Source organism: Uloborus diversus, chromosome 10 (assembly GCF_026930045.1).
Source record: "Uloborus diversus isolate 005 chromosome 10, Udiv.v.3.1, whole genome shotgun sequence".
Lineage (NCBI taxonomy): Eukaryota > Metazoa > Arthropoda > Arachnida > Araneae > Uloboridae > Uloborus > Uloborus diversus.
Genome location: NC_072740.1, coordinates 135,512,716 through 135,531,719, shown reverse-complemented (window position 1 = coordinate 135,531,719; position 19,004 = coordinate 135,512,716). Strand labels below are relative to the sequence as shown.

The 19,004-nt window shown below is 34.4% G+C and overlaps 1 protein-coding gene across 1 annotated transcript in view; it reads left to right on the top strand.

The window, feature by feature from the left end:
• The window catches only part of LOC129231485 (egalitarian protein homolog), a 78,192-nt gene that overhangs the window by 6,952 nt on the left and 52,236 nt on the right, over nt 1-19,004 (top strand). Inside the window, exon 2 of the mRNA XM_054865814.1 lies at nt 11,343-11,423. Coding sequence (XP_054721789.1) covers nt 11,343-11,423 — 81 coding nt within the window. The remainder of the gene's footprint in view (nt 1-11,342; nt 11,424-19,004) is intronic.

The following is a 19,004-nucleotide window of genomic DNA, read 5'->3' as shown; positions in this document are numbered from 1 at the left end:
ATATTTTAATTAAAACTTACATGCATTTACTTAATTTGCTTTTTAGATACTGAGTTCTAAGGCTACTAGTTCATTCTATTAGTTTTAAAAATGCAATTGCTTTTTTTTCCCCCAAAACTATCTCTACCTATAGTAATAGGAATGAATTTTTATCTGAAACACATATAGCATATTATAAAATTTTGGGGAAATTTTCATACAGATTGGGAGAAATGTTGGTGTTCAAAACATTTTCTGCACCCCTGATTAAATCTTTGACAGCATAAACGAGAAGGCTGACACTATTGTTTGATATTCATGCATGACACAAAATAAAATTAATAGTTTGTTTTATTTCTTATTTTATGTGAAAAACCCTTACACCCCCTTGAAATTTTTCTACCCTCCCAGATTTGAAACCACTGTTCTATTCCAAGAATTTTAAAAAATTTACTTTTTGATTGGCATTCACAAGTGAAAATTATTCTAGTTTTGCTTTGAACTGCTTAGTCAGCTGCAGGTGCAACCTCCATTCTATCTTAATCGTCTTCGATATCATCAGAAGTGGAAATTAAATTCGATATCGAAAGAATTCTTCATCAACTTAAGATTTTGAAGAACTTCAGCAGCTCTGATCTTCTAGTTTCGTAAAAAAGAATTGTTTGTGAGAGTAGTTTTTCTGATTATCCAAAGGACAATAAGACAAAAAAAAAAAAAAAAAAAAAGAATAGAAAAGCCAGAGCAGTTTCAGAGAGCTGTAACAAATTAATTTTTGCAAAAAGAAATCCCAAAAAAAAAAAAAGATGCATTTGTATGGGGGCCTTACAGGTGAAAAATGGTTTTTATCTATTTGTAAAAAAGTGTATTAAACATATTTTCTAAAATAGGGGAACATTTCATCTGGAATATGTTAACATGAATGAAGTATGAAGTGAAAAAGGGGACAAGGGCAGATTCGGGGGGGGGGGGGTCAAAGGGTCAGCTGACCCCCCTGTGACAAGATTTATGTTATGATTATTATTGAACTTCAAATTTTTAGATCCGAAAATATAGTACCTGGAATCAATGTGAATCTTTTTTTTTTTTTGCTTGGTTCGTGTTCGGTAATTCTTCTTAGCGCGTCATAATTCAAAGTATTGATTGAGTTCGTTTACTGGGGCGTTGCTTTTTTTAATTTTTTGCGAATTTTCAAAGGAAGAATCATTTCTAATGAGCTTAAAGTTTTTTCAAAGTACTCTTCCAACTCAAACCACAAGTCGTGTGTGCGTTGTCTGAGCTTTTTTCAACTATTTAATAGCTGTAATCTCATGTATTCAGAGCTTAGCGTAACGTGACTAGCCTGTCTACCTAAAGAAATATGAGTTTTGATAAAAATTTTAAGGGAATATAATCTATGGCGAAAGCTGCGGCATTGAGAAATGTAGTGGGAAAAGATTGACAGGGTTTCGATCTTATTTGGGGGGGGGGATGGGCACCCCTGCTTAACTGATACCGTTTTAAGTAAGAGGTGTAACGCTGACCATTAAAACCTGACCCCCCCCCCCTTACAAAAATTTCTGGATCTGCCCCTGAAAGGGGAGTGCTTGAAACGAGCGTGAGCACTGAGACACTGTTCTATTGTACTATCCCCGCTAGAACCCCTAGTAGAGCACAATAACCAAAATGAATTTCAGCAGTTTTTTAACTAATGTGTTAGGCAGTTCCCAAGGATCTTCGTAGTGGTATTCTAAATATTCGAATCTTTGTGCAGAATAATATTCACATTCTCATAATACATGAACTGAGCATTTATCTGCCATATGGCATCCTCTACACGGTGGATCGTGTGTAATATCCTTCACATTAAGATGCCTATGAAGAGAGCAATGTGCAGTTAGTAACCCAGCAGACTTTTCAATCTCTTTCCTACTTTCAGACTAAGCAGCTCCCTGGATCTAAACCAGGGAGGCCGCTGGTTGATTCGTATTGCTAATTATTTTTCTCTGCATATGTAAACGCAACTAGCTTTTTTCATTTGAGTACTCAAATTCTAGTGATGATCCTCCTAACAGAAACTGGATTTGCTCTCTCATTCTTTTACAATTGAAAAAAACTTGGGGGGGGGGGGCAAATTTATACACCCTTTCCAAAATGTCTAGTCCTCTTGTGGCCCATAATACTGTAGATTGTTTAGCTTTGGTTCAAGTTTACAATAAGAGGTCAGATCTTTATAATTTTTCTCTTCAAAGAGCAACTTTTCAATAAAGAAGGTGGGGGGAGGGGTGAAGCTGGCACTTGCTTGAAAAAACATAAAATAGGTTCTTTATACTTCCTAAAATTCTGCCTTGCATGATTTATTGTCATAGATTAGTCATAAATATTACTCTTATGCCAGTAGCACAGCCAGAAATTACCTTCTGGGTTAGGTTTTTGGTCATAACCTGTGTGTAAACTCTGTACCTCAGAGCCAGAGGAACGTAAGTCACATTATGATAAATGGGACGTGCACTCTTTTAACCGTGGTAAAAATTTGAAAAGGATTTTATTTCAAGAATGACGTTCACATGGCTTGATGCAGGATAGACTTTTAGATACAATGCACCAATAAACAGAAAATCGCAATGTTTGGACTTACTTCCATCTGGCTCTGAGGTACAGAACTATCATCGTGTTATGATTAACAATATATGTTAAAACCGAAGGTTCTGGAAGGGGTTTCGCCCCCAAAACCTCCTCCCTGGATATGCCACTGACTGACACACACAACTACAGTCGAACCTCCATATATCAAAGTTCCACATATCGAAATTTTCTATATATCGAAATCCCAGCAAATTTCTATGTTCATTATATAGAAAAATTGTTTCTATATATCGAAAAAATCTCTATATATCGAAAAAAAATTCGAGACATTCGTAGATTTTTTTTCCACTTTAGACTGTTTGCTTCATAAAAAATGGAGAAAATTACGTTCACTAAAGGTTGCTATGGAACTCGTAAGAAATCTGGAGTTGAAGGGTGTGTAGCTGAGTCGTTGTTCCGTTCTGAAGTTCTTAAATTCCCTCAAGTTTATTTCAAATCTTAGCTGTAACCAGTAAGACTGTAAAATCAGTTTCAAATTATCCCTTTTGTTTGTTGATTATCATTTCTAGTCTTCTTAGCTTCAGTAAAAATCATTCAAGTTAAGTAGATTGATTTTTTGCTTTTCTCTCGATCACATTGTTAAAACGGAAATCCCCTGATGTTGCGATCAAGTTGAATTGCCGAAAAATATGAAGATGTATAGTTGGCGTAAAAATGTAATTTCTGTTAACTTTTTAATCATCAACTTTCATTTAATTCGATACTCATGTAAATTATAAATTGGGTTTCATGTATACACGAAAATTAGCTTTTATTTTAATGTTTTAGGATACTTTTATGATAAAATAAGATCGTTTCCATACATCGAAATTTCTATATATCGAATTTTTTTCCCGCAATTTGCTACTTCGATATATGGAGGTCCGACTGTATATGTGCTCTACTGTCAGGAGAAGACTGGCCTGTAAATGCCAGGATCTATTCATGCTGTCCCATCTGCCACTGCCTATACATATATCTATTATCTCTATATCTCCTATTATTTATCAATTAAAATCCATGTTTATATCTACCCCTTATCTATCTGTTTATTCGTTTATTCTATCAATATCTATGTCTGTTTTTTTTTATTGCCATGTCTGTTATTTATATTTATCTATTCACATCTGTCTAACTAATTAAATGCAAATTATTCTGTAAAGGTCCTCGCCAGAATTCTTCAATCAGACCCATCATTCGCTAAGGCCGGCTCCGTCCGTATGTACCGCATGTAAGCTGCAGTGTTGCCAGATGGTCAAATACAGATTTCCCGAATTCCCTTCTAAATTTTCCCCAAAAAGCAATGTTTTCTATCAAAATTCCCCAAATTCAAAAATTATTTTTCCACTAATATTTTCATAAAATGAATCGACTTCCTCTGATATTTTTGTCTCTTGAAAAAAAAAATTTCCCCAAATAACCTAATTTTCTTATAAAATTCCCCAACTTTTTTTTCTTCCCATTTTCGGTTTTTTTTTTTTTTTTTGTCTTTATCTTTATCTTTTTTAATCTTTACTAATAATAAAGCTGAAAGTCTCCCTGTCCGGATCTCTCTCTCTCTGTCAGGATCTCTGTGACGTGCATAGCACCTAGACCGTTCGACCGATTTTCATGAAGTTTGGAGAAGAATTAGTTTTGCAGCATGGGGGGTGTGCAACTTCAAGCGATTTTTCGAAAATTCGATTTTGTTCTTTTTCTATTCCAATTTTAAGAACATTTTAATGAGCAAAATTATCATAAGATAGACGACTAAATTACCAAGTTATCATAATGTGGAACCCTAATGAGGGCGAGAAATTCATCATGCATTATTTGTAAATATACAGGGGAACCAAAATATCTTTTAATTTTCTACTACGGGCAAAGCCGTGCAGGTGCCACTAGTCATAAATATAAGCGCCTGACTGAAAGATAAGAAATAGCCAAATATATATTTTTTCTTCTCGCATTTAATACTCTGCTTCTGTATGTACATTTAAACTATGATTTTTGTTTATATTTATCCAACAACATTCTTCATCACACTTATTTTTGCCTGTTTCACGTATCAACTAGTTACTCACTCAGAACTATTAATGTGAATTCCGTAGCATAATATTCCGCATAATGCAAAATGCGAATTCCATAAAGTTGAGCAAAGCTAAACCAATGCTGTTTGAAGCAAACAATGTAACTACCAAATGTCAAGACGTGAATTTAAATACGAAATTTTTTTTCCCCTGGTTTTCCCCAAGAAAAAAAAAAAATTTCCCCAAAGAATTCCCCTCAAAACCCATTTCCCCATAGAGCACCAGACTTCCCCAAAATGGAAAAATTTCCCCCAATCTGGCAACACTGGTAAGCTGTAAAAAAGGTGGCAACAAAAATTATTCTTGATTTCAAAAAATGGTAACCGTAGCGTAGTGTTATAAGAAAAACCATCATAATGAACATGAAATTTCGCTTGAAAATTCTGAACTATGTTTTAATTAAAATAAATAAATAAATGAATTTCCTTTATTTGCCTGATAATAAACCTTAGACGGCATCAAAAATGAGTAGAATTCGATTCTCATATCAAATGCAAAGAGGTCGCATTTTTTTCAAAATGAAGGCATCAAAAGTATACAATAGCAAATAAAAAGAATTCATTACCGTAAAGTAATTTTAGAATGGCATTTTAACAGGTCTGCATGATGAATATTATTAATAATCTGGGACATATTCACTGAAACTTTGCAGTAAGGGAAAAAAGTTCAGAGGTGGGGAGATAAAAGCATAACGGACCGTACCGGAATTCCGGTATTAACACACTGAAAAATACGGCAATTCCGGAATATAACTGGAGCACAACCACCCCTGTTAGCATAAAAATTCAAAACCCCTTAAAATTTTCTCCCAAAATAATGTTAAAACATGTACCTAAAAAGTTTAAGGCCAGGGCCAGACGCCAAGTGGCGATAATTTTAAAACTGATAACCTTACATGAAACGTAGCACTTCTAAGTTCAATTCCCTGATATGCTTTTATATTTATATTTTTTGTTTAAATCATGACTTGGGAGAAAAGTCTTACATACCATTTTACAACTGCAGGAGATTGCATTTTTAGCGGAATGTGTAACAACATCTCTGAGCCGCTTTGATTCGGCTATGATAAAACAAACAAGCAAAATTGTAGAAACGAAGCAACTGAATTTCTTTCAAAGAAACTAAGAAATATTAACAGCAAGCGCTATTAATATTTTTCAGTATTTAGTGATATCGCTTGTGCAAGCCCCAAAGAAGAGCACCGACATTTTTTTGCAAAATTAGCAAACCCGTGTAAAAGCTGATCCTCCTAATTTTAACGTTAAAAAAGGTTCCAAAAATTATTGGCTTATACACGGAGACATGCGTTATTTTGATTTCAGATTAGCTTTTCCAATAACTAATTTGAAAGGTCCGTTCTGGTTAATCGAAATTTTGCGAAGGGTCCGTTTTGATCGATCAAAGTTTTGTGAAGGGTCCGTTAACGGACCCAAATTTTCTCTTGCCAGACCCTTGTAAGGTAAACAGCAAAATTCAACTCTAAAAAAGTGCGGGGGGGGGGGGGGAAGCGCTATGTATCGCATGAATATTGAACAAATATGTTTTTTGTCTCTCCTGTGTAAAATTAGTTTTGATGGAGCCGACTTTTTTTTTCGAACTCATCGATTTAATTGCAAGCTATCTTTGATGGCGTTAAGAGGATGGCCTAACTCCTAACAACACTATAATGTAACCCCCCCCCCCCCCAGTGAATGAATAATTCAATTTTTTTAAAAAAAGAAAAGGTTTTTAAACATTTTTCTTAGATAATTTGGCAGTAATAACTTCCGTCTATTCCAGAAAGAAAACAAACGTTGTTGCTTGACAACTGTTTGCCTGCTGGTTGGGGGTGTTCATTCACTGAGTTCATGCACTTTTTATACCTTCAGAATGCTTTTGACGTAATTCTTGCTCATTCTTATGTAAAACAACCCCTGAGTTCGAATATCAGAGTTTTTCTTCATCACGTCCCACTATTTGGAAATGTCCCTCTTCTTCTTTTTTTTTTCCAGTTTTTGATAGTTTTATAGCTATTATTTTTATTTGGAGGGAAAAGGATCATTATATTAGTCATTAACAGTCTTCTGAGGAGCTAGAGAGGTTTAAAATTCAAAAACATGAACATTTGGAGCAAATCGGGAGACTCGTGGTGATATTCCCCCCAGAAATACTTTTAAAATCATCACAACCAATCTTTTTTTTTAGGGATTCGTTTTATAAAAATTTCACTTTTTTTCCGGCATAAAACCAAAGTTATAGAACTCACTACTATGAGCCCTATGTCCGAAAATCTTTTCAATTGCCTTAAAAAGTCAGAATCATGCATTATTGATAATGTTTTTTTTTTTATTTATTTTTTATTTTATTTATTTTTCACGAACTTTTTAGAATGTTTACCAAAGTTTGGGAAATAAAACAAATTCATTTACTTATAATGTGTTCGCTTGACGTTTGTTGATTATTGATCTTGAGGACGAATAAAGATATTTACGAAGTTCAAATAATATAAAGTTTCAGATTTTAAAACGAAGACGAAGCTAAAATAGAAAAAATGCTCGTTTCAAAATCGAATCTTTTTTGTCATTTTTTGTTAGCGAGGAACACTTGTGATAGTTGACATTTTTTATTTGGCCAAACTCTATGCTGTCATAGTAAAAAGTGAATCAGCAATTCTGAAAAAAAAAATAAATAAATAAATAAAAAAATAATAATAATATTAAATAAATAAATAAAATAAAATAAATGAATAAATAAATAAATAAATAAAAGTATTTGCGAAGTGAAAGTTAATAGTTAATTGGAGAAAATGTGGCTCTGCGTACAATTTTTTCCATTTTCAAAGCAAATTTTCTCAAAACTTCAGAATCCCAAATTTGTCCTATATATGCCAGAAGGTTATGTAACTCATACAGCAAGCAAATGTATTATCGTAGCATTGACACGCCTCAGTCTTTTTTCCCAAGGCTGTTTAAAATTTTAAACACGGTAAAATTTATTAAAAAACTTGATTTACTCTTAACACTTCTGGAAAGCTATATCACTAGACACAATTATTTTAGTGTAGCAAAAATTGCTAACGTTTCACACGTGCTAGTTTTGTCATAAAACTACAAATTGTTTTTCTTTTTCCTTATCCTTACACGGGTGTTATCACTTTTATCCGAAATTTACTTTACTTTGAGAAAGGTGCTTATCCACTTTTAAAAGGATATCAGAGCAATGTCTATTGCTTTTTTTCTATTTTTTTTTATCACGTAAGTAGGGAAGCCTTTAAAAACAAATTTTTAACTATGTAGGTCAAATTGCAATTTTTATCTTTTAGGAACAAATCTGTTGAGCAAAAATCTGTGCTCAATATATTATCCTTTTTCTTAATACAACTATTCTATGTCTGCACATGATCGCTAAAAGGATGACGTTAAGTTCTCGTTATTATCAGGGCCGACAAGAGGCCAAGTCAACCTTGTCGGAAACTATAGGCCCGGCCAATGCGGGGCCTGCTCGGTATCGGAGTAGCATAAGTTTTATGAGTTTAGGGGCGATAAGACTGACAAGGGGATCCTTGCCGGTTCTCTGGTTATATTGATTGATCATGTCGTTATGAAAAGTCAGCGTCCTTTTTGTGGTTATACGTAAAAAGGTCGGTATTTCTGCCCCCCCCCCCCCTCTTTTTTTACTGCTTCAGTTTCGTTACTTATTTTTTTGATTTATTTTATTTATTTATTTATTGTTATTATTATTATTATTTTTTACTTTTCAAGGTCTTGGTAATTTCCTATGCGCAGATTTAAATTTCTGTTCTACTATTAAATTTTTCAATTCTGTCTTTACCTCTCTTTACTGTCTGCTGCTTTACTTCGTTTGCCATTTATATTTAACTTTTTTACTGTCGCAGAATATCGATGCCAATTTTGAAACTTATTTTTCTGAAAAGTCTCTAGGTAATTATGTGTAAGTAACACTTGCCTTTCAAGTGATTGCAACCCATTTTACTGATAGAAATGTACCTAAATGTGTGGTGTGCCCTTTTAAGTTTGAAATGTTGCGATCTTATATTAAAAAAAAAATAATAATAGGATGCTTAAAATGATTTTTCGAAATTTTTTCGAAAAATGTTGCTCTTGACTGGTTTCTGAAATAAATGCTTTTATTTCATCCGATCGCCGACAGAGTTCTGTAGTAGTTCGGCATCAACTTCTTGCTCCCATATCCGCAGGATCGAACCTGGTTTCAGTCGGTGGATTTTCACAATGCAGAAAATCGACAGCGTTCATGTCATATGAGTATGCGGCATATAAAAGATCTTTCGAACTACTCGGGTTGTTTTGAGTGCTCTTGGCGAAATTAAATTCGTAGTGCATCGCCCAGAGGCGTCTCCATCTGGTGGGAGCAAAGTTCTCGTAATAAAGGCATCCGCCGATAGTGCATGGGGGGGGGGGAGAATGGACACCTGTTGGCCCGGTCTCGTTCCTGAAGGGGGTCCAGATTTTTTAAATGACGGGTGAAATGACGTAGTGGTGAACAATATGGAGAGGGCCCCGTAAAAGTTATTTGTAACGAGCCCCAAAATTTCTGTGCACGCAGACGCATTAGAAAAGGAAAAAAAAATCTTCCGATCATCTTCATCTTTCCACTCTCTCAAAAAGTAAAAATGGCGGAACATTCAGCCAGAGCTTTTGTTTCGGTTTCAGCATTTGGTATTTCCTTTCTCAAGAAAGGAAAGAAAATATAATTGTAAAAAAAAAAAAACTTGTAAGATCCGTGCATATTGGTGGTCAGAACTTTAGTTTCCCTTTTATGTACATACTTTTATTTTTCACGGAAAGAAACATCGTTTTAAAAAATCTTCCCATGCGCACAAAGTACCAAGTGAGACTCCCCGCCCTGCTCTTTACCCGCAGGCTTCTCCAGGGATCGTTTCCAGTGATTTATTCCTTCTACCTAGTCTAGATACCTTTTGATTCAATAGCGCTTTTTTCTTATTGTTCATCCATTTTACCGAAGAAAGTTATAATATTACTTCTTCTTTACAATTTATTTAATTCGGAAGGGACATTTTCGTTTGAAGTAATGAAATTGAAACCTTCAACGTGACGCCATTTTGAGAATGCGTTGGTTTAAGAATAGCATTAAAGTTAAAATTAATATTTTAAGCACAAGGAAAATAAACCTAATAAGGAAATGTGATTAAAGTTTAAATGAACGAAAGTAAGTTCAAAAATGTATAATATTCCTCATCGTTTATGGAATTATTTCGTTTTTGCGGTAGCGAGTTTTGTAAAGCGTCGTTTTCGAAGTAGTGATTTGTACAAACTGTTGGTATTCGCGATTGGGTTTTTTTTAATGGTTATAACTTATATTCTGAAACAGCATTTCGAGTTGTTTACGACACAAGAAACTCATAATCTTGAATTACGTCTTAACAATTAATTTATTTCGATCTGGACATTTTTATTTGAACTATAGTAACATTGAACATTCTTCAAGATGACACTATTTTGAATCGCGTTGTTGTAAAATGTAACGCGGAATTAAGCTATAAACTTTTAAATGAAGATCAGGAATGTAGAGTTTTCTTGATCGTGTCTGAGATTTGCCCGTTTTTTTCGATTTTGTGTTGTGTAAAGCGTCGTGTTTGTAATTTTTTCAAAGGTTTCGTTTTCGCAATAGTGAGTTTTGCTTCCCTTCTTGAACAATAACACTAAAATTTTGAGTTTTCATTTCTTGTACTTCTTTGCCCTTTGGAATTCGACCATATTTTCCGGACAGCCGCGCTTTAACTGTATAATACATTCAAGGAGAAGTGATAGTGGACGTAAACAAAGAAGGTTGCTGTTTGGCGGCAATGTTTGCCACTTTCATGAATTACTCGTTGGATTGGCGATTCTGTTCACGAACTTTTCGTTTATTTGATTTGCTCTGTTTCTAACATCCCATCACCAAGCAGACAACGGAATCGCCAAGTGTCACGCTGCTTCGTTTACTTCCACTCTCGCTTGTCTCTGAATGCACTATAGTTGTATGTAAAAACATATTTCTTTTAAATTAAAATGATTTTATTAAAAAAAATTTCCGATCGTTATTTCAATAGAAAGTGATATTATTAGAAAATAAAAAGTTCAGTTATTTGAATAAAATTATTGTTATTGTTTTTGTTATTATTATTATTATTTATTTATGTAACATAATTTTGTTTATCTATTTTTTGAGAAGGAAGATAAATCTACACATACAATGTTGCCACTTTTTTATAGGATAATAAAAAATGATGGTCATGCTTTTAAAATTTACGTTTACTTTAGTGCCTGAAATAAATAAATTTCGTAATTTTTTCAATAAATACCTGTTTATTTTATTTAAAATACATCTCCTTTATTACATTTTTGTCTTCCACTTATTGTTTGAACCAATTTCTTTTGATATTTGTTGCTTCAAAATAGAAGGGGGGGGGGGGATACTTTTTTCTCTGAAAATGTTTTAAAATTAATTTGCTGTTTATTGTCTTAATGTAGTGCAAAATGTCATGTCTTCTGCTTTAAGTAGTTTTAGTAGTGTGGAATACCTGCTCGTCGTAATACTAAAAAAAAATTTTTTTTGTATAAAAGAATCTGTGAATATGTTAAAACACACTCTCACACACAAAAGTGGTTACTTTTATGTTATCTGGCTTGATTTTTTCTAATTATTTTAATGTGTGTTTCTTTCTTTGGTCAGGTTGCTCATGACTGCAGAAATGACAGTGGAGCCCTTTATCATCAGTTTGGGATAGTTTTAGCTAATGTTTTCGACACGCAGGTATGTTTATTAATTAATTTATTTATATTTTTTAACAGCTATTTCATATTGACTACAAAATCTAGCGAAGAATTTTCTCTCTGAGTTAGTATAATGATCCTGTTTTTGTTCACTAAAAAAGCGAATTTACGAAGGAAAAAAAAAAAAAAAAACTCCCACACAAATTAAAATATAACTTTCAAACTTGTGCGCAATAGGTATTAAATCGATAGATAGTTTCATGTTGGAGGTATAATGATATGCAAGACCTTTTCTCTCTCTCTCTCTCTCTCTCTCTCTCTCTCTCTCTCTCTCTCTATATATATATATATATATATATATATATATATATATATATATATATATATATATATATATATATATATATATATATACACGAGCGCACACATTTTTTGACATCATTTTAGAGCAACTATTAAGATCCGCTAATGCGTGTATCGACATTGCTGGAAACTAATGCCTTCAAGTGGGCCAGTATTTAAAATCCATAGTCCAGTAAAATTAGCATTTTGCTTAAAAAAAGTTAGAACCCAAGTTTTTATTTACAAAAAGCTTTGTTATGTCTTTCTCAACGACAGCTCAAATGTCCCCGACGTTTTCTTCTACGCTTCCCCACTTTTTTTTTTTGGGGGGGGGGGGGGATTTCAACTTTGCAATCTAGGAAAATGGGGTGTCATTTCTAACATATATATATATTTTTTTTTTTTACGCTGAGGCGAATAAAACCATAACCAAATCGATATTACAAATATTTGAATAGTTTTTGGCACAAAAACCAATTTTTAAAACAGATTAGGAAATACTTGTTTCATTGTAACTTTATAGAGTTTTTCTTTCGAAAAAATAATAACTTAGATTTTTCTTAACTCCAAGTTTTGTTCTGTCTTCTTAAATGATAGCTTAAAAGAGACCAGTTTTTTGTTGTTCGCATTCCTCCTTTTTTCGGGAGGAGGGAGGGATTTGATGTGAAGTATATCGTCGAGTGGCCCATTGTTTTATATGTATTTTTGTACGCTAAATCGAATAAAACTGTAACCTAATACATATTTTAACCATTTAAAAACCTTTTTGCTTAAAACGATCCATTTTTGAAATAGATTGTGAACAATCCGTTTGTGATCGATATGAAAGAGCTGTTTATGACCTTTTTATGAATTTGGGTGTGGAAATATTACCTTTTTCTTTTCAGATGTTTTCTGTGTTTGCAGCTATGTAATGCAAGCCAATCAGTCCTGTTCTTTTTTCTTAAGCATTACATTTTATTGGGATGTTCACAACATATGCGCCCATGTGTGTAATTTTAGGGGGGGCGGGCTGAGAAAATGTTTCAGTTTCAAGATTTTAGTTGGAAGAAAAATATTATTTGTTCGTTGTACTTCTCAGTCATGTCTTCACTCACCTGAGGGTACAAATGATCGTTCCTCACTGCATTTTGTTGGAGAAATTGTCATATTATTAAATAGCGGGCGTTTGAAGGGAAAATGTAGTGTCTCGAGTACTGATCAGTGACGTAGCAAAAGGGGAGTTAGTAAAAACACCCCCAGAGGCATTGATTTTAACATAGATGCCAACTCTAATACAGAAGTTTATGCATATGAAAGGAATGTTTTGTTTAGAAAACCCCTTCAGAAGGTATTATTGATCAAAAAAAAAACCTCAAACGGTATTTTTGATTTAAAAAAAAATCCCCCCAGAAGGTATTTCTGGCTGCGCTAGTGGTACTGATAGATCAGTTTTATTCTTTTGCTACAGTCCTTGTTTTTCCATTCATCATACCGGATCTTGGCTTCTGCTTCTAGGTAAATTAATGCTCAAAACTTATACACAAAATTGATAGCGCTAATGTCCTTTATGGATGCGCACAGTTCACAATGCTATAGAAACTAGGATAGTTTTTATTTCAATATGATAATTTCAAATTTCATTGTATATTTCACTTAGTGACTGATAGTTTCTAATGAAAACATTTGCACAGGTTTGTGTTTGTTACAGTTGATTTATATTCGAATACTTGTACAAAAGATTTTGAGTTCTACACGTTTGATATTGTTTCAACCTAATATTCTTATTTTGAATTGATTGTTATTTTTATGGCAAAGAAGTAATTTTGTTGAATTTTTTAGAAACAAAATAATGGTTCACCTTAACATTATAAAAACAGCGAAAATATAGCTCTATGTGGAAAAGAAAAAAAATCCGATATTTTTCGCCTTACTAAAATGTCGATTTCATGCTCAAAATTTAAAAAACTCAATTATTTAACCCTTATACTTTAACTGTCGTTTACCATGACCTTGACATCATGACATCTGCTTTTTAGTAAAACGTCCTCGGCGCGGTCGTTTGATGTATGGTTTGTTTTCGTTAATGTGCGCGACCTCCATTTCCCTTCTTCCACTGCTGTGGGTTCAAAACCAGTTTATGCTACGGGAGATAGTTGTGGTATGCTATACGAGTGGGAATCTGGGAAATGCTTGAAAATGATAACGAGTTGCTGTCTGCGTTTTAATGAGCTTTTAAGAACTGTATCAAATCATGCAAATTCTTTGTATTATCCTTGTTCCGTTTCTTTGATTAAATTGTGTTTCTTTACGCCCCTATGACATGATCATTATTTTTTCATTTTCGGCAGAAACTTTCCTCACCAACTTTGATAACTTAGAACCTTTCGTCTTTCGCAGTTCTAGTAAAAATATTTATGTCTTATTAAAGCACAATTAGTTTTGGTGACGACTGATTTTTTGAATTTAAGTAATGTAGATAGACTATATTAGTCAGTGTTTTTGTAAATTTGCATGCATTTCGGGCTAGCCTTTGTGGTTTTTATCCATACTAATATTTTAAAGAGAAAGGGTTTATTTTGTATGTTTATGTCTTCCTGGTAATCTCCGGAACCACTGCAACTAATCAAAAAATTTCTTCAGCGTTGAACGGCGCAAACTTGCACAGTAAAATCTATACTAATATTATAAAGAGAGAGAGAGCGGTTTTTGTATGTTTATATATGTTCTGGACAAGATTGATACATGATTGCAACCAACTGAATGAGTACGTTTCCAGTTACGCAACCAAATTAGTAACCGATCACCAGCGACTCGCCTTGATACCAGAACGTAAATCAATGTTTATCAGCATACCCGATGGAACTGAAAAAAGTTGAATAAATTTAACCAAAATCAACAGGCAGACTGAGGATATGTGTGTACTTTTTTTTTAAACTTAACTGCAGCAATTTTACTTAGTGACAGGGCCGATCCTAGGGTGTCGGCCGCCCGTGTGCAAAGACCTAATGTGCCGCCCCTGAAGAGCAATTTGCATGTTTTGACTAATACTTAACGCCCATATAAATCTTTCAATTTTTCTTCAAATTTCTGTATCAAGTTCTAATTTAGAAAAAAGAAAAAAAAAACAGAAGGATGAATTTATGTAAAAAGTTAGAAACTCCTTAGGTACAATTTATATCTTTGAAGAAAGTTATAAGTACCAAAATTTACTAGTCGTAAAAAAGCATTTTATATTCTGTCTTTGGTGACATCAGAGGAAGGGGGAGGGGGGGTCGCCCCAGAAAATATACGAAATTGGCGTATGAAAAATAGCTGGAATTAATCTTTGGTTGTTTGGTTGCAAGGCCAAAAGATTCGGGATCATTCAAGGTCCATGGAGAAAGCTTCAATATTGAAGTCAAAACTTGCAATTTCAGGAAATTTTTCCAGATTTGAGGGGAAAGTAATGTTGGAGTTCTTTCCTGAAATTCTTTCAAAATTGATGTCAAATTGCAGCTATTTTTTGTGACCTTAGTTTAGGAAGAATCAGCGCTCTTCCCGAAAATTTTCTGAAACAGTTTTAAACACGCAATTTCGGGTGATCTTTGTTGAAATTGTTCCAGGGAGGAAGATTCGGTCGTCTCCTATCGAAAGTTTTCGAAATTGAAGTTTAAAACTCAAATTTAGGCTGTCTTTGGTGACGTTAGGGCGTCTGGCATCTTTCATCCGGTAATTTATCGGCACTATTGTTTCAAAAACACATTTTTGGCTAGATTTGGACACGATAGGGGAAACGGGAAAATATTCCGAACTGAAATATTTTTCGGAATTAAAATCAATTTTAGGTTATTTTTGTGAAGGAAGGATTTTGGGGCTCTAAAAAGCACAATTTTGTGCTATCTTTAGTGACGTTAAGGAAACCGAGAAGCTTCAGTGTATCTTTCTGAATATTTTTCGATATTAATATCTGAAAAATACAACTAAAGACTTTTCTCCACCTCACCTCGGCGATTGATGGGGGATGCCGGATGCCCTAGTGCCGTGAAAATTTACATAAGCCATCCGGAATTTTTTAGAAATAGAAGTCCCAAAATCATATTTTAGGCATTGTTTGATAACGATGGGACAAAGAGCGGGCTGGGGTTCAGTGTACCCTCAAGAATTGTTTTTTGAAACTGATGTCAATTTCAGGCTAGTTTAGGCAGGAAGGTTTGGTGGCTCCACGGAACCGTCTAAAAACGAAATTTTGAGCTATAGTGATTACGTTGGAGAAAAGGGGGATCCGGGGAATTTCCCCCAAAGTTCTTCGAAACTTTTAGTTTGTTGAGTGAGAGGGGGTGGGATTGGAGGCTTCTCTAAAGACGCCAATTCAGACTATCTTTGGTAGTAATGTTAGGGAATGGATTTCAGGACCCTATCTCAAACATTTCGAAAAAGAAATTCGGAAAATGCCATTGAGCAATTTTTGATGACGTTAGGGAGGGCTGTCTCCAGAAAAGACATTTTGGAGCCATCATTTTTAGGCTATATTTGATTACATTAAGGAAGAAAGGGTGAACTTAATCGGATCCTGAAAATCGGGGGTTCAACCAGCGAAATTTTCCGAAATTAAAGTCCTAAAAACGCAGTTTGAAGCCTTCTTTAGTCTCGTCAGGGCATCCTTTTGGATCTTCGTTTTGGAGCTACACTTAAAATTTGTAACCCGGGGCAAAGGCCCTGTCCTCCTACCTGATCTGAAACCGGCAGTTCATTCGAGATTTTAATTAGAAAAAATTGCTGTAAAGGGGGAAAATTAAAAATTTTATTTCGTTGATTATATATGTTTGACTCTCAGGGGAGTCGCAATTTTCCATTGTCTCTCCCTCTCCAGTCTCCACGCATCCACGACTGCTGAACACAGAATTTGTTGTTTGAAATACTTGCGAGAGTAACCTATCAGCATAGTTTTTTTTACACAAAATATGTCTTCATTGTTTAGAGTCAATAAAAACTTGGGAGGCTGGGTGAAGCATTAGTGTCCTTTAGAAGGCACCCTTTCAGGCTTGGGGGGGGGGGGGATTTTCATCATTGCCCATTCCCCTGTAACCATGCCTGATTACCATTTCTGTCACAAATTTTGCAACCAAATGAAGCATATGTATAAAAAGTTGATATTAATGGATAATGGAGCAACACAATGTGCTCTAACATTCCATTTTTCTTAATATGCTATGCTGCTGGAAAATTGGCACTTACTTTGATAATTGAACATTTAAAATTCAGCACATTTATTCGACTTATTATGTTATCTTGTGAGAAATTCTTGAGAAATTTTGCTTGATTAAAAGAACTATATGATGCGGCCTGTGGCCGCCCCTTACTTTGGCCGCCCTTGTGCGGTGCACACCTGCTAGGATCGGCCCTGCTTAGTGATCGAAAAACTGACCACTCCAGATTTAAACTACTTTGAATGTCTCTCTTCAGAGACTCCGTACGTTTCGTAAGAAAAAAAAATGTGCCGTTTGGGAAAACGTCTCCAAAAGTAACAGCTATGATTTTGTTTCTTATGATTTCACCGCAGAATCCCACATGATTTAAGACACCTGCTTGCTTTTGCAATCGTTAAAAAGAATTGTCGAGTTGCTTCGTTACTGAAACCTCTCATTTACTCTTCGGTTTATTTTTGCGTTTTCCGCGAAAGTTCCAGAACGCCCACCGATGAACGAATTTTTATTCGAGGTTACACAGGGTGACTGAAGGCTTTCGTTTCGTGTCGACTTACTCCTCTTTGGGGAGACTTGAAGGCGCTCTCTACTCCTTTCATTATTTCAACAAAGCCGCCAAAATTATCTTCATATGAACAACGAGCGAGTAACTACAGGTTTTGCCGTCTGGAAAATCGGAATAATAAGAAGCCATTTTTTTTTTCTTGTGATGAAAGCAGTTTTAAATAAGGAGCTTCGAGTCTATATTTTAACAATAGGTGATCAAATTATATGTTTGACGTACAAAGCATGTCCGGTTAAAAGCACGCTGTGAGGTAAGGTTTATGGAAAAAATATATCAATTTTTGGGGCACAATAGATTTATAAAAGAAGGCTAACTTATTACACGGAATGATCTAAAAGTCAGTAGACTTTTTAAAACCTTATAACAGTGGTTTCTAATCTCTTGCACGTTGCAACCCCCTTTTTTTTCCAATTAAAAAACAAACGACCCCATATGTATACCCTCTATGTATCTATGCATATCTTGGGCATATTTTAGATAACTCATAACTCAAGGTGCTTTTGTATTAGTTTCAGTTTTGACCAAAAGGTGGCACCGGAGTTTAAGTAATAGAAGCATTCATTCTCAATCCAGTTTACAATCTTAATTTTTTGCCTCCCCCCCCCCACTCCTCTCTTCATAAAATATCAGCATAAATGATATTGCATTTTAGGTATTTTGATGTTAAAGGTGCTCTACCATTTTAACTAAAAATGTGGGCTAAAACATGGATTTTTTTTTACTAAAGAAGATTATATATATTTCTGCAACTTTCCTTAAATGATAATGTTTTATAGTTCAATATGTATTTAAATTCGCTGTCAGTCCATATTTGAATCACTGTCTTTTAAAAGAGAGTAAGTTAAAATTTTTTTATTAATATAAATTTGATATGGTTTTATTTTGTTTAAAGACAGACACATTGATTCGCGTTAAAAGTTTGTTTTTAAACTATATCCATAATGAGAGAGAGACATGACAAACTGGCAAAAAAGGTGGTTCCTGTTAAAAAGGCATAAGTTAATTCTTGGTTTTTGTTGAAAGACCATGAGTCCATGAAGGCTGACTCACCCTGTTTGTCGTGGACACTTTTTTTTTTAATGTCTGGCATTTGACTGTCATCTGCCGGCTGGCCATTTCTGCTGTGGTTGTTGCATCTTACATAGGTGCTCAACATCATAAGTTCATTTAGTAGTTTATTCGGCTATTGAACTACCGTTTTGTAATGATCAGTCTTTTCCCAGATAGTGATCAGTCTTTTCCCAGATTTAGCCATTATCTTACTGATTCTGGGAAATTGGACAAAGGTACAGTGTACTCTAGCTGCAACGCGAATCGACTTCGTGAAATGGCTATAACGCGAATTTTTCACCAGTCACGAATTTTAGAACTAATGCTAATTAATCGCCCCCAACACAAAATTTTTCGCCAGAAAGCAGAAGATCGATTCATCACTCTTTCTTGTTCTTCCTCTTCTGACATCTTGCTTCGTGTGGATGCGCTGGAAGAGGAAGATAGATAACAATCTGATTGCGCTTCCATAAATCATCATCTTCCTTTTTTAAATTAT